General features: G+C 46.4%; 1 protein-coding gene across 6 annotated transcripts in view; it reads left to right on the top strand.

Annotated features, from left to right (window-relative positions):
* Positions 1–15,901, top strand: part of agbl4 (AGBL carboxypeptidase 4) — a 260,027-nt gene that overhangs the window by 229,282 nt on the left and 14,844 nt on the right. For all 6 annotated transcript variants that reach the window (XM_029001908.1, XM_029001907.1, XM_029001905.1 and 3 more), the window contains 3 exons: positions 7,604–7,693; positions 8,945–9,059; positions 11,722–11,833. In XM_029001908.1, coding sequence (XP_028857741.1) covers positions 7,604–7,693; positions 8,945–9,059; positions 11,722–11,833 — 317 coding nt within the window. The remainder of the gene's footprint in view (positions 1–7,603; positions 7,694–8,944; positions 9,060–11,721; positions 11,834–15,901) is intronic.

The raw sequence follows: 15,901 nt of genomic DNA, 5'->3' as shown, positions 1-15,901 counted from the left end.
ATTCACGAGCAAATCTCAAGCTTCGCAGCAGGAAGCACAGGGAACGTCAGAGGATGCATTCGCTTCACTCTACTTAAGACAATGTTGTCGTGATGAAGGGCAGTTTACCCAAATCGTCTCATTGCCACTCTGCGAAGATCCAGATCTGGCCCTGCTATTCTGAAGGGAACAGTGCTCTTCTGAGCTGTGGTTCTCTTCAGTACAGAATGCTTTTCCACTCAGTACTGTAGATAGACACTCTATTAGGATTATTATGGTATGGCAGGGCATTTTTGATCTATAGTCAATTTACAACATGGAGGAGGTTATGCTTTAAACACAAACAGTACAATGGAACACAGTTCACAGCGTTTTTGAGTGCATCATCTGAATATGCCGGCATTAGTTAAAAAAAATACTCATGTTAAGAAAACCAGTTTGTAATTTTCTCCAAATATCCATTTTATGTGTTTTCTTTATTTTCATGACCACATTGCTAGATTCTCACTGAACACTTATGGAGTTATGATATAACACTTATGAGTTATGTAGACCTGGCCTCCACCGGACCTGAACCCAGTCGAGATGGTTTGGGGTGAGCTGGACCGCAGAGTGAAGGCAAAGGGGCCAACAAGACTGTCCTTCAAGACTGTTGGAGAACCATTTCTTGAAGCTCATCGAGAGAATGCCAAGAGTGTGCAAAGCAGTAATCAGAGCAAAGGGCGCCTAGTTTGATGAAACTACAATATAAAACATGTTTTCCGTTATTTTGCACATGTGTTCATTCATAGTTTTGATGCCTTCAGTGAGAATCTACCAACGTAAATGGTCATGAAAATAAAGAAAACACATTGAATGAGAAGTCCAAACATTTGGCCTGTACTGTGTGTGTGTGTGTGTGTGTGTGTGCGTGCGTGTATATATATACACACACACACACACACATAAAAAAAGATTACACATAGTATGAATTTTGCACTGAAATTAAACTAAACTAAATGAAATACCTACTATAAAAACTTGAAAACTTTAAAGTTAACAAGGACATCACATAAGATGCATCTCCTTGTTGCTCTCAGTCTGAGCCACTTTTCCACACTTGTCTCTGTCATAGTTTTAAATGTCAATTCTAGCTACCTTTAGTCTTAATAATTAAGCACGATTGCAAAATTTGCAATTAATTTATTCAATTTTTTTAATCAATCAGAATGAAAGTTGTTTTTGAACTACCTGACACCCCCCGGTCCTGTGTCTTTAAAAAGAGAAAAAATCTTGAGATTCCGTCATTGTGCCTCATTACTGTGCAATGGAAGAGACATCTTGAGGGCCACTCTGTTTATGTCCACCTTTATTAATGCCTTCATAAATCTGCAGTGAAAACTCAGAAGTGTCACACAGTCAGGGCCACTCTCCATTCTGTAGGCACTATGTCAGGTGAGCCAGTCAGCATTTAAGTAATTAGAATCTCTTGAGTTGATAAAGGATCCCTTGGACTAAGGGAAAGAAATAAGGAAAGAAAAGATCTGATGACTGCCCTTAACGCTTGTTCACACTCTTCTTCTGTCAATCTTGGCTTCCGCTGTTCATGACCTCAATTGTCATCCCCATCGCCCTTGCCGTTGAAAAAACTCTCAATTTCACAGGGACAAAGCATAAGGGTCTTGATTGCAGCAAATCGATCTCTAATCACACGGAGCTTGTGGCTTTCATCCCGCCGGCTTCATCTTGGCTTAAGAGGCCAGGGTTATATTTACATGCTGCGTTCTCGTGGGGTTCTCTGTCTCTTCCCGCCACAAGTGTCACAACACTGCATTCTAATCCCCATCCCAGTCATTTTTGTTGGCCACTGAGGTCAGTGCCTGCAGGAAAAAAAAAAAAAATCTGCTGTTTCTGATTGCGCTCTTCAGCAGGCCTCTCATCAGCTCAATTACAGTCGTCGCAAAGACCGGGCTTCAAAATAGCACCTTGAACTAGGTGCGCTTCTCTTCCGTCTTTTATCACTCGCTGCCTTTTTTCCCTCCAACCTACTTCGTACAAGCCTCCACCTCACTCATCAGCCTGTTCGCTTCTCCTTCTTTACCCTGGGGTGTCAAGAGCCTGGGCCATAATTTTGAGAACTCGGCTGACTGTTCCGTTTACTTTGTGTGCTTTTGGTGCAAATAGAGAAGGATGACTCAGTTTGGCAATTGCTCCAGAATTCCTTATGTCATTCATTTTTTTATTGTATAGTATAGATTTAAACAGTGTCACATCTGTCAAATGGGGCCGAAAATAAAACTAAACTAGAAAATAAAAACAGAAAAGCTGGTCCTTCAATGTGGGTGTTAATAATTCATAAAATAATTTACAGAATAATTCCAATAGCTTACACACATTAATGTGAAAAGAAAGGATCGCAAACCAAACTTCATCTGTGTCAAATATTAGAAAAGCTCAGTAAATTCTTAGCTTCTTGAATAATTTAGGATTGTAATGTGTTGATTGTACGTTGTTGTGTTCTTGGTTGCAAAACTTTCATCGCCAGTGTAACGTTGGCAGAGGCCACACACCTGTGACTGTGCAAGTGAATGCTTCAAGACCGTCTAGACAAGAAGTGCGGTGTTTACTGCTGTACAAAATGTGCACAATGCTGTTAACTTGTTAACAATATTTCTTTATCCCTGTATGTGATATTAAATGTTATTAAATATCACAATTTACATTTACATTTACAGCATTTATCAGACGCCCTTATCCAGAGCGACTTACAATCAGTAGTTACAGGGACAGTCCCCCCCTGGAGCAAATCCCTGGAGTGGGATTTGAACCTGGGTCTGGCTACTACCACTACCACCATATATCACAATATATGATGGTCAACAGGCTCTGTCTCTAATTTCATTTTTTTTTTTCAATCTTATTCGTGGAGACAGAGACACTCAAAATGTGACTGTTAAACATACACACAGAGAGAGAAAGCGAGAAAGCCTCTTTTCTCAGATCTAGAGTGCGCTAGCTCATCTAAAAGCTGCATGTCACCGTTCAGCCTCTCAGAAGCTCAGGGAAAATTAGCTGAAATTGACACATTTAACACAGATGATAGTGGAGTTGCTCTCCGATAATTGCGTGAGGCCCGGCAAGAAAACACAAATGCTATTGATCTCACGCTGTAAAATGACCGAGGCCCAGAGAGGGAGAAAATGCCCGGTGGAAGATGCGCGCCATTAAATAAATCGGGCCGGCCCTCTCCTTGTCTTGTCTGCCGCGTGGAGGCGAACTGTCGCTTTTAAAACCTTCCCTTCATCTTTGAGGAGCAGAGGGTGGCGGTGCAGGGATGGGGGGGGGGGGAGTCGCCGAGCCCCGACGGTTGTTCAGCCCCAGCAGTCTGGGCACAGCGGCCGCCCGCATCTTATTCCAAGGCCCTGTATAAATTTAACGCAAGTGACAATTTACAGCTCCTGCATGTCGCGGGTATGACGCGTAAACAGGGGAGCGTGTCACGCTGCCGCCGTGGCAAAGTGAGACTAATTTATCACAGCGTAAAAGGCAGGCTGCGGGGTGGGGAGGAGGTGGGAGTACGGAGGTCCATCGTTTTTTTTTTTTTGTTTTTTTTGGGGGGGTGGTTGGTGTACATGGAGTGTGTATGGTGCTCTGTGGGACTGAGGGAGAGGGGCGTGGTCCGGTTTAAGCGCGTTCGTGGGTAATACTAGGTGGTAGGGCTGTGGGCGGAGGGGGGCGAACGAGAATGAGGGCCAAAAGAAAGGACACGAGGGCCAAACAGGAGGTCACAATCAGTGACGACAAGACAAGGGACACGTGAGTAGCTGCTCAACAGGGCGTGGTCGGGCATCTGATTTCACCATTTTCTTATTATTATGGCTCCAGCATTTAAAGTCCAGATTCAACCTGTTGTGTCTGATTCAATAGGGGAAGAACGACATCATTTCCTGACAAATGGAGTGTGTTGCGAATTCCCCTGGTTTCGCTCCCTCAGACACCTGACCGGCTCGGTTTATTACATCAGGAAACTGTTCACGTGAAGACCCGCACAAAAATTATATTTGATTTCTTGGTTGTTTATCAGTTTTACTACTTGCAATTTACATATTTATCATACCTGAGCGTGTTCTGCTGCCTTTTAATCCTGCCCCCCAGCCCCCCTTTAGTCTTAAGAGCAGATTTGTGGTCGCTCTGGGTTTCTCAGGTGAGAAATGTGCTGAGGCGGCTGTCTGATCCAAGGGCGTGGGCATAAATTTCTCTGCACACACACAGACATTTCTCTCTCTCTCACATCCACCACTCAGTCTCTCGCTCTCTCTCGCTCTCTACCGCTCCCTGTCCATCCGATCATTCCCTGCCCAAACCTCCTCTCTCTCTCTCTCTCTCGCTCTCTCTCTCTCCCTCCCTCTCTCTCCGCTTCGTCCTTTAACTTCCATTACTTTTCTAATGGAAGCAGGACTGTCCTTATCTGAGCCGAGGTGACAGGGCCATTGACTCCAGTGATGATCCAGGGTGTGAAAAGGCCCGTTCTGACGGATTGGAGCTGCACGCGCTCTCGGATCCTCCTCCTCTGCAGTCCGGCTGACAAGATACAGGATGCACTCGGAGAGGAGAGCAGCTCTGTAACAGTCGTAACACACCGCCATCCGAGGCAAGGGAGGACTTTAACGCTTTCATTGCTGGTGCAACTTTGTGTGGTTCTGCGGCACTTCGTCACCCTCCATCAGGCTGATGCAAAGCCTTCATTCGTCTTTGAGTCCATGTTGTGTAATAAAGTGAAGTAAATTTACTGGAGCGACGAGATGGGAAAGCATTTTTGGCCTCGCCACCACATTTGTCTTCTCTCAGAGAGGTTGTGTTTCATTCTCTTTCCTCAAAGCTTGTCCGACAGCAGCTGGATGTTGCTGATCTTTAGCGCCACCTGCAGACAAGACAGCGGCGCCGCAGGCGAGGGTTTCTGGCTCACGTTGAGCACCTGAGAGCTGAGCATCCAACTGCAGATGGCCATTCGAGCCCCTTCCTCTCTAGCCTGCCACCGCAATGAGATAAACTTTAAGATTTTTATTTCTGGAGCCAGATGTCCTGGTGGGGAAAGAAAATGGAAAATTTAATACATAAAACATGCCCGGCGTGGCTCCGGCTCCACGTTCCGCGAGCATTTATCTGTGGGCAAGGTTTTTTCCCTCATCTGTGGCTGTTGGTTTTTATTGCAGGGGGTTGGGGGGGGAGCGAGGCTTTGCTGCACAGACACGCTAGGTTTACCCCGTCAGTTCCTCGCTGAATACCGCGGCGGCCCTACGGCAGTCCAGCTCCAGCCGGGCTCCATTGTTTTATGGGAGCTTTGTCGCGGCGGGTCAGGGCCAAGGTGGAACTTATAACTGATGGAATTTCACACCCAAGCGAGTGCTAGGCCTGGTGAAACGCAAGCACTCACATTTACAACAAACGCCCATGCCGCTCCGCCGAGACTTCTGAATGGCAAAGCCATTCATCTCGGTGAAGGGCAAAAAGCGAGAGAGGGAGAATAAAAGCAGTGGGAGAGCTATCTTTTTCCATTCCTTTTAAAAAAAACCCAATGATACTTCATGTTTATGGGCGCGGCCTTCACACCCCGGTTTCCAGCTCCCTTTAACTAAACTGGAATTAACGAGAAATGGGTGCATATCGGCAATTAGCATTTCCACAGCTCAGCACAAACACAGATGGGATCGATAAGATATTAAGCCTGTGTACATAGCAATGAGGTACACAATCACTTTGAGCCATTTAGGACACAGAGAGTGTGTCGAAACAGCACTTTATACATAAAATATTATTGACCCCGCAGTCCTGATTGACCTGCCTCCTGGGCAACTGCCCAAGTATCTGCACTCTGTGTGTGTGTGTGTGTGTGTGTGTGTGTGTGTGTGTGTGCAAGTGTGTGTGCAAGTGTGTGTGCAAGTGTGTTTTGTTTCTTAATGGGTGTAATAGCAGCAAGGAAGTGTAGACTGAAGTGGAGTTCCCACAGATCCACAGGCAGCCGCCATTTAAACGGCCTTTATGCGTCTCTCAGGATCTCTGATGTTAGACCTGTGGGCATGGGAAGTGAGAACATCTCAGGGCAGTAATCTTCTTCTGTCTGAAGTGGTGAAGCCCAGGCTTTTTGCTGTGAGTGGCTCTCTTTGAAACCTGCTCAGAGAGGAGCCCATCAGGCCATTTTATCGTTTTATCTTAGGCCACTGTTTTATCTTTTTATGCCATTTTTTAAATATATTATTTATTCATTTTATGCTTGGTAAGCTCAAATCGCCTCATATTATATAAAGCCATTTTATGCATTCAGTGACTTTTTGTTCTCAGTTTATTTCCAAAAATGTTGTTGGTTTTTTATAGGCCCTATGTGTCTTTCTACTGAATGTGGACACACCCACTTTTTCATTCTATAGCTCCTTTTATTCTGCTATCAAACTTACCTCTGAAGGGTCTATATTATGCTTCTTCATCAGCAGGCTTCCTCTGAATTGGCTGGAAGGTTCTGGTTCTCCACATGTTTTCCTGCAGTGAGTGAAAGGGGAAATAATGCAGCATCTGTGTGCTGGGCTGTTCTAATCTTTACATCTTTGACTGGTTCTGCTCTATAGGACTGCCAGAAACACGAATACACCAGACTATTGTGCACTTAACCATGTTCATTGTCATGCACCGCATTGTACTCGAAATGAAACAGACTCGCTTTTTAATTCCTCTTTTTTTTACGCTCCTGCCAACACTGCAGTTGATAAGAGGAAACGTACATTATGGAAGAAGAATAAAAGGCCCTCTGCTTCAGGCCTCCGTATGCAGCTGGTAGAGGCTGCAGGCTGGATGGTGGAGGAAGGAGGTTTTAAAAAGCGTCTTTTGTCCGAACAGCCCCCGCTACGCAGCTCGGCTGCTTTATTAGCACTGAATGGCTTCGCTCATTTCCCATACAGAGTCAAAAAATAGGAGTCAGATTTGATTTATGGCACATTAAAATCCACAATCTATCACGGGCATCATGCAGATTGTGCCACGAACCTTCGCCGGGATATCTGGCGAGGGATCTGAGGGTCATTACAGCATCCTTAACGGAGGAGAAAAACATGTGCTGAATTAAATTACGAGCGTCACCGAGCTACAGGGCGCAGAGTCCTTGGCTGAGACAGGACAGGGGACCTGCGCCATGCTTGTCATCCTCATTACACCAGAGCCCATTAACCACGCCCTGCAACAATTACTGCCCCCCCGCCCCCGCTTCCCACATTTTTATGTTATGCTTGATCATACGTCCTCAGCCGTGTTCCACAAATTAGCCATCAATGCCTTGTAAGCATTCACAAATGTCAACCTGGGGTTGTGTCTCTCTCCATATGTGGGGGACCATTTGCCATTGTTTATGTACCACTAATTATATTACGGTTATAGTACCACTGGTGGCACTGACATTTACAAGTGCATATGTAGTAATTATGACGCTGTTATGCACTTAATATTTATTTCATGCAGCTAGTGTACTTAAATGTGTGCTAATGTGTTTGTCTTGGCAGCATATTAAGTACATTTTATATAACTGGTTGCACGCCCCTTTTGGAAAATGTTTGTCTCAGGTATGATAACCTGTAAATGTGTATGTGTGTCTTTCCTCCAGCCCTCCTCAGTTCGGAGAAAGAAAAGAGACTCGTGTTCCTCACAGCAAGGGTGCACCCGGGAGAATCTCCGGCTTCCTTCGTCTGCCAGGGTACGTCCTCCGGCCTTCACGTCATCACACCCTCAACCCCTGCCACCCTCGCGAGCCCACTGCTCTCTGGCGAGATGGCACTCAAAGGTCACACATGCGACCCCCCTGGATGCACAGAAATGAAGAAAAATGACCTCTTTTTATCTCCCACCGCTGTGCCAAGCAACTGAATAAATGCAACGGTGTGTCAGAATGGGACAGACTGGGTTTGGGCAGATATAGATCATTTTCTTATTCATTTTCTCATGTTTAAGGAATCTATGAATGAATAAATGAATGAATGAATTAGGAACAGTAAATAAGTTCACTCGTTTATTAGAACTTTATTTAAATCTGCTAATGCTGCTTTTTTCACTTCCCCTTCTCAAGCACCGGTGTGTGCTACAGCTGGTCCCCAGCCAGCTCTCGCAGCTCAATGTGACTTTGAGGCGCATCTCGGAACACATCCCGCTCCAGCTCAACAGTGTGTGTGTCTGTGTGTGTGAAGGCTCGCAGGAAGTGGCAGCAATTAGATTCCTCGTTCTCTGTGGCCTGTACCTCTGTTCCTCCCTCTCACAATCTCCATACTGCTCTGCCCCTGTCCATGCCACATTCACTCAATTAGAGAGGTTGTTATGCCTCTATCAGGTTTAATGAGTGGGACAGAGGTGGGGTGGTGGGTGGAAGGGAGAGGCCACCCACTGTTTCTCAGTCTCTCTCTCTCTCTCTCGGCATAAACAAAAACTTGCATCTTGCCGGCACACTAACTCATTTTTACCCTTGACCCTGATCCATGATTCTGGTTCTTGCATATTTATCACTCAGTCATTCGTCCATCCTGTCTCCTCGTTTACCTGTCAATTATCCTTCCCTTCCCATAGCGGTATAGGCCCACAGAATTGACATCTCTCTCTCTTTTTTCTGTCCTTCCATTCCTTCTCATTTCGAGCAGATACTATTTTCTCTTTGACTCTGTGTTTAAGCCCTTATGGGCTAATCAGCTCTTTGGAGCAGCTTGTTTTTATCCTGCTGTTGGCTCGATTGCATTTGTATTGATTGAGGATGGATGTCTCAGATTTCCTCTCTGATTTTCGAATGCCCCTTTTCGTCCTTTTTATTTTTGTCTCAAAGAATGTAATTAGTCAGGGACCTTTAGTTGCCTTTTTAAAGCTAGTTGGAGATTGTGTGTGCATGTGTGTGTGTACTAACCCACAGTTTAGTCTCTGCAGTGTGAGTTCTATTCTTAATTTGTCTGTAATATTATTCTCTCAGGTGTTATCGACTTTCTGGTCAGCCAGCACCCTGCTGCCAAAGTCCTGCGTGATCATGTGATCTTTAAGATTGTGCCCATGCTCAATCCAGATGGCGTCTATCTGGGCAATTACAGGTAAATGCCAATTCGACTGCAAGTATATATTAAATCCTGGTTTTATGGTCAGTGTCATATGCATGACTGGGTTTTCACAGTGCAAAAAAACTCTTCAAACTTTCATTAATGAAAGCATTATTCCTACTGACAGGAGGCTTATTTAGTTCAAATGACACGCAGGGATATATTAGGCGGTTGGAAGAGTCGAGCCCAGTCTCCTGCAGTAGGCGGTTGTGCGGCTGGACCTCAGACCTTGATGAGCATCTCTGGGAAGGCAACATGACACCCCGACCCCCTTACAACTTACTGGACCTGCTGCTAACATCTCGGTAGCAGATACCACAGGACACCCTCCCAGGTCTTGTGGAGTTCATGCCATGACAGATCAGGGTAGCACTGCGGGGGTCTACACAATATTCGACTTGTGTTATATCCGTGGTGCCCTCTTATTTGCAGCTGAATGTGCACCGCAGATAGCGTCAGTGTTAGGTAACAGCTTTGTTGTTGTCTGCAGACGTGGGGGGTGGAGTTTGGGTCTGCTTCACATCTCTAATGGGGACCAGAGTTTAAACTGAAAGCTTAAACTCCACGGTGAGGGCCTGAATGCTAAGCTGCCTGGGACCGCCAGCACCCAAAGATCCAATGTTCCTCTTTTCTCTTAAAAAAAAAAAAAAAAGAAACCAGGGAGACCTGGGAGCGTAAGCCCCGGTGCTTTTCTTTTCCTTTTTTCCCGTCTCTTCTCCTTCTGTTTCTCCCTCCCCTCTGTTGACACTCCAGCTCAGTGTAATTGCTGCAGTGGTCCACGCTGTTGCCGAGACTCTAAATCAATTCTTTGCCCTTGTTCCCTGATGCTACTTGTCAATCGCATACACACACACGCAAACAAGCAGCGATTACTCGACGCTTAAACGCATGCTGATCCTGCCATGTGTGTGTCTCCGCCTGCCGCAGTGGAAGTTGTGTGTCGTGGTTTTCAGAGGCGGGTCTGCGGTGCTCGGGCACAGGCTGTGCGCTCAGCTCTGTGGGCATCGTTTGCACTTCCCACTACCCATAATCGCCATTTGCTTAATGGGCTGGGCATTAGGAATACAAATTTAGCGGAGTGCGGCATCTGGGGGAGGGGTTCGGCGAAGTTGGAGAAACTAGTTGGAGGTGACATCCAACTAGTGGCTGCCCTCTAGTGTCATTTGGCTCACACTGCAGGACCCCCGGCTCCCACCCGCCACCCCCCACTGACGGCAAATTACAAAAGAAAAATACCAAAACCTAATCATCAGTCAATCACCCTCGGCAGTGACTTGCGTCCATCGGCTCCCAAGAGGGGCGTGGCCGCGCGCAGCGGTGCTGATGAGCTCCGTCATGATTGTAGCTGCGTTAGAGGTGATATGGATGCTTCCTCTCTCTATCCTTCTCCCTCTTCGCCCCTCCTCCTCCTCCTCTTGCCTGTGCCCGTCTGGGCTGGTTGGCCTTTCTGCTGGATCAGCGGGCATCAGCATCTGGAGCCGAGTCGAGCAGATGTGCTTGCGAGGATGAGGGTGGAATCAATCGCTGCTGACCGGCGCTGCGCACAGTTCTGCTGAACACTGTGACAGCGACAGACAGGCCTCTCCCTCCCTCCCTCCCTCCCTCCTGCTTCCTGAAAGTCATGCATTCTCTGTGTCCCTGACTCAGAGGGCCTGTCAGAGCTGGCCGCCAGCCCAGCACCCTGCTTCTGACGGGGACCGGATCTCCATTTTTAGGGAGGGTTGATGCATGTACCCACTGTAGGTGAGCAGACAGCCAGTCCCTGCAGAACTGAATGCTGGGCCAACAAAATTACAGAACAGTGCTGCTGTGGAACAGAAACTGGGGGTGGAGGAGTGCAGACCTCACGATTTATAGACCCAGTTAATATTGTTGTGTAACAAGCGTGGTGCACAGGAATGAGGAGCTGAAAGTGAAAGGGATTTTCACTGCAGCACAGCACACGGTGCACACAACGAAATATGTCCTCTGCTTTTAACCATCACCCTTGGTGAGCAGTGGGCAGCCATGGCAGGCGCCCGGGGAGCAGTGTGTGGGGACGGTGGCACCTCAGTGGCATCATGGCGGATCGGGAATTGAACACGCAACCTTCTGATTGTGGAGTCTGACAAAGGGAGTGATGAATGCTGATTTGAATCATAAAAGACAAAGGGACTATTTTTATGGTGATTCAATAGACTTGTTTTTTTATGTAACATCAATTGTGTCTTCAGGATTACAGAATTAAACAAAAACGTTGGTGTGTGACTCCTAGAAGATTGACTTTAATGATGATTTTATAAACAGCATTTGAAATGGAATGCTTCCTTCCTCATCCTGGATGGTTTAAACCCTCTTCTGTCAGTACATCACAGTCGCAGGCACAGCTCAAAGTCCCGTTCCTCCATTCCAGCCAGTAATTGACCTTGTTCACCAGTGGACATCGAAACTCGGGACCATGTTCACTACCACATTACCTCATGCATAGAGATTATTTTAATTCAGGAATTCTGCTTGGTTTACTAGTGAATTGAATTTTCAGGTATGCCGTGTGTCATGTAGATTCTCCAAAATGTGCCCCAGAGCGAATACAAGTGTATTCTATTTCTGTAGTATGAACAAAAAGGTTCTGCCTGATTAGTGTGTACTTGTGTGCGTCTGTGTGTTTTTTCTCCAGATGTTCCCTGATGGGTTTTGACCTGAACCGCCACTGGCAGGAACCTTCTCCCTGGGCCCACCCCACCCTGCATGCAGTCAAGCAACTTATCGTCCAAATGAGCCGCGAGCGGGTGAGTGTGTTTCACGCGGCACCGTGCCGGTATGGGAGCCGGTATGGGCCACGTCTACAGGCTATGGAGACTCTCGCGCCGAGCGTTCCGTACTGTGCTCGGTTCGGAACTGTGTACTCCACCCATGTTACGGGTGTAGAGTACCTCCCACCTCCAGCCAGCTCTGCAGCTCTCAACGCACATTGTGGGCAGCATGAACACAATCCTCTAAGCGTCCGTTTTTTATTCAACTAAAGTAACACTCTTTGCCCTTATTTTGGTCAACAAATACAAATCAGTGAAAATATAGTAGTGTGTTCTAGAGAGGTGTTTCTTAATCCTGGTCCTGGAGTACCACCTGCCAGCACATTTCCCGCCAGCCTGACCTTAATTATAAAAATGGCCAAATAATGAAGAAGGAAGGGTAAAAACAACACATCAAAGATGTTTATATGGCCATATTGACATCATACAGCAACAATACAATTTCAATGTCTTGATTATATATACTATATTACCAGTATTGGGACACATCCTACAAATCATTTCCATGGTCACAAGTGTATAAAATCCTTGGCATGCAGACCACATCCACAAACATTTGTGAAAGAATGGGTCTCTCTCAGGAGCTCTGTGAATTCCAGCAAGGTAGGGAGATAGGGTGCCAGCTGTCCAATTCTTAGCGGCTAAAGTAAAGGACTTATGGGTCCCCTCAAGCAAGGTATCGTCCCCACACACTGCTCCCTGGGCACCTTTCCTGGCTGCCCGCTGCCCACTAAGGTGATGGGTTAAATGCAGAGGGCACAATTTGTGTGTTGTAATATGCTGTGTATGACAATCACTTACAATCAGTAGTTACAGGGACAGTCCCCCTGGAGCAACTTAGGGTTAAGTGTCTTGCTCAGGGACACAGTGAGGTTTGAACCTGTGAATTTGTGGTCTTCTGGTTCATTGAAACTCTGAATGCTTCCACATATCAACACATTTTGGTCACTTTCATGCTCCCAACATTTTGGGAACAGTTCAGGAATGGATGAATGAGTTTGACTGTCTGATATAACATCAGTGCCCGACCTCATTCAAACGTTTGACTGAAAACTTTCTTGCAGATGGGACTGTTGGAACGGGATTGAGAAACATTGTTCTAGCGTGGTCACTTGGTCCATATTGTGGTGGTGCAGAATTTGAACACACCACAGTAAGGATTCCAAGACCAAGTCAAACTTGTTTAGGGAGGTGTGTTTCTGGGTGCAGTTCTCTCCGATGTTAATCCATACATATTTTTACTTAAAAATAAAGAACCCCATTCATTAAAAGTGTAATTGCACATTAATAGGGCTTCTAAGATATCCCCAAAAAGGAAGATTTTCGAGGTATAATCTCTCTCCGTTCTGTTAAGCCTGCGCTGTACAAGTCATTCCTGCTTTGCTCCTGCTGCATGATGAAGTAGGCACCGCTGTACTACGACTCAGCAAATCTTTCTGACTCCATGTGACTCGGCGGGATTCTCCTCAGTGGGATTGCAGGCCCAGGTGTCTGCTTACTCTCTCCCTGCCTCTCTCTCTCTCTCTCTCTCTTTTGTTTCCTTTTGAGTATTTTTTTCCCTTCTGTACTCATCGTGCACTTTCTTTGTTTCAAGAGCAGGCCCTCATGGTTGCCTTCACAGTAATTATAGGAGGCGCTCAGGTTGTGGGATTACTGAAGGTCAGGGTCTGTCCTGGGAATGGGCTGCCCTTTCCTGCACTTTCCGCTGCTGATAAGAGCAGGGCAATGTGCTGAGCGCAGGGCGTCGCAAAGCTTAACCTTTTCCCACTGCGCTGACATGCTGATCGATGGGCCGCTTCACGGCAGAGTGATCAGCTCCTGTCCCTCACGCTGTCTGCCTCAGACACACACCCACACACACACCCACGGGCATATACAAATGCATAAACAGCATACACATATTTTATACAGCACAAGTATACATATACATGCACACTGTTGTACAATGGCCTACAAGTGCAAATCAAATTAACATTTCAGAAGAGCATTCTAGAGCATCTGCATAAGACTTAAAGATTCTGCCATTGTGACAGTGTGTAACTCTCTAATGGTAGAAACCAGTTGGGGGAATTGGGGAAACGTTTGCCTCGGCCAGCACAAATTGCTAATCTATAATCTGTAATCCCATCCTGTTGTCATGCCATACTGGACTCATGTGTAATTATGGCTGTCCTCCGGGTGGCTGTAGCGTGTTTTTGGTTGTGTGTGTGTGTGTGTGTGTGTGCGGGGATGGGAGAGGAGGTCCTGCACCCAGCTCACAGCAGTGCTTAACCCACCCAGGGCCATGTATCCAACACCGCTTGCACCCCCCTCCCTTTTCTCAGTGTCCGGCTGGGTCTGTCAGCGCCAGCCTGGGCCTTCTCTCCTCGGCTAATCACATCAGACACGGCACTCAGCCCTCGGCCTCCTGAACGCCAGCCCCTGCACCAGATCCATGACTGGGGGCCTTGCCCGGGCACCCGCCGCTGTCTCTGGCTGCGCCTGCTCGCTAATGAGGCTACAAGGCCATGGTCTGAGGACATCACGCGCTGATCAGCGCCCCTCTTCTCCAACCCCCCTCTCCCTCTTGGTTTTGTTTGCTTGCTCTCGCTGGCAGATGGTGACAGATGCTAAGGATTGCAGGCTGTCAGCGGACGTTTGATTGGTGAAGGATGTCCGGGGCTGGTGCCCATCCCTGTAAACTGTGTGATGGAAGGGACTGACTGCTCCAAAGACACACCAGTGTTTTTTTTTTTACACCGTGTTTCTATTTATCCATTTACAGAAGGGGAGACAAATAAACAGAAAGGTTATGTGTATGGTGAATAGAACATTGTGGCGCAAATACAGTTTCAGTATTTTTATTCCATCTGAGTCTCCTGGAAGAAAAATTAGTTTTCTGGTGACGAGACAACATTGCTGTAAACACATTTCGAATCACAAATGTTGATTCAAAATGTTAAAAATAGGTTGAGTTGGGTTGAGATCTGGCAGCGAAAGATGATTAAAGGTCATCTGTATTGGCCCTTCCCTATAATTGTAAGAAGGTAAAAGGAAGACATTCTGGATAAGAGCACAATTTATACGTGGTGGACAGTTTAAAGGTCAAAAGTGGATTCACCGTACGGCACATTTAAATTGTGCTCTCATCCAGAATGTCTTCCTTTCAATATTGGATCCCCTGGAGGTACAGCACGGGGGCAGTGGTGGCCTAGCAGTTAAGGACGTGGCCCCGTAATCAGAAGGTTGCAGGTTCAAATCCCAATCCCCCAAGGTGCCACTGAGGTGACGCTGAGCAAAGCACCGTCCCCACACACTGCTCCCCGGGCGCCTGTCATGGCTGCCCACTTCTCACTCAGGGTAATGGGTTAAATGCAGAGGACAAATTTCAATGTGTGCACCGTGTGCTGTGCTGCTGTGTATCACAAGTGACAATCACTTCACTTTCACTCTATTCTACATTTTTAAAAATCCTGTTTGTTTCCTTTTGATCTGAGAGATGTCTGAATTGTTAGCCCACCTCACCTGATTCTCCTTTTTGAATTTTCTGACTTTTCTTGATTTGTCATTCCCCTCAATCAATCGAGCTGAGCAACCGTGGATGGGAGAAGGCAGAGTTTAGTGGGCCATATTACACACACAATTGAGCAGTGGGCGAAAGGGAAAATGGTGAAAGGTCAGTGATGCAGGTAAATATAATCTGTTCCTAAGCTCCTTGTTTTGTCAATTTTTCTCTCCTTATTTTTGGAAATGGGAAAGAAGTATAGGAGTAAATGGAACCATCTCCCCTTTCAAAGCGTTTTTCCACCCCATTTATCAAAGAGATAGAAGAATTCTTTTTGATTGGCTGATTACTCCGAACATTCATCATGAGCAACATATCCAGACCAATCTGACAACACCATTTTGGATAATTTGTTAAGCATGACAAAAGGGCCGGTACTGCCATGGTTCATTTCTGACCTTTTTAATATAAGAAAATTAATTTTCCATCTGAAACAAATATATTAGATCCTGTCAGGCCCGCTAGATGAATGTTGTGCCTTCGGAACGCCTCTTTCTACT

The sequence above is a fragment of the Denticeps clupeoides genome, chromosome 13 (assembly GCF_900700375.1).
Source record: "Denticeps clupeoides chromosome 13, fDenClu1.1, whole genome shotgun sequence".
Taxonomy (NCBI): domain Eukaryota; kingdom Metazoa; phylum Chordata; class Actinopteri; order Clupeiformes; family Denticipitidae; genus Denticeps; species Denticeps clupeoides.
Note: the sequence above shows the minus strand (reverse complement) of the source record. Positions and strands in the feature narration are given on the sequence as shown.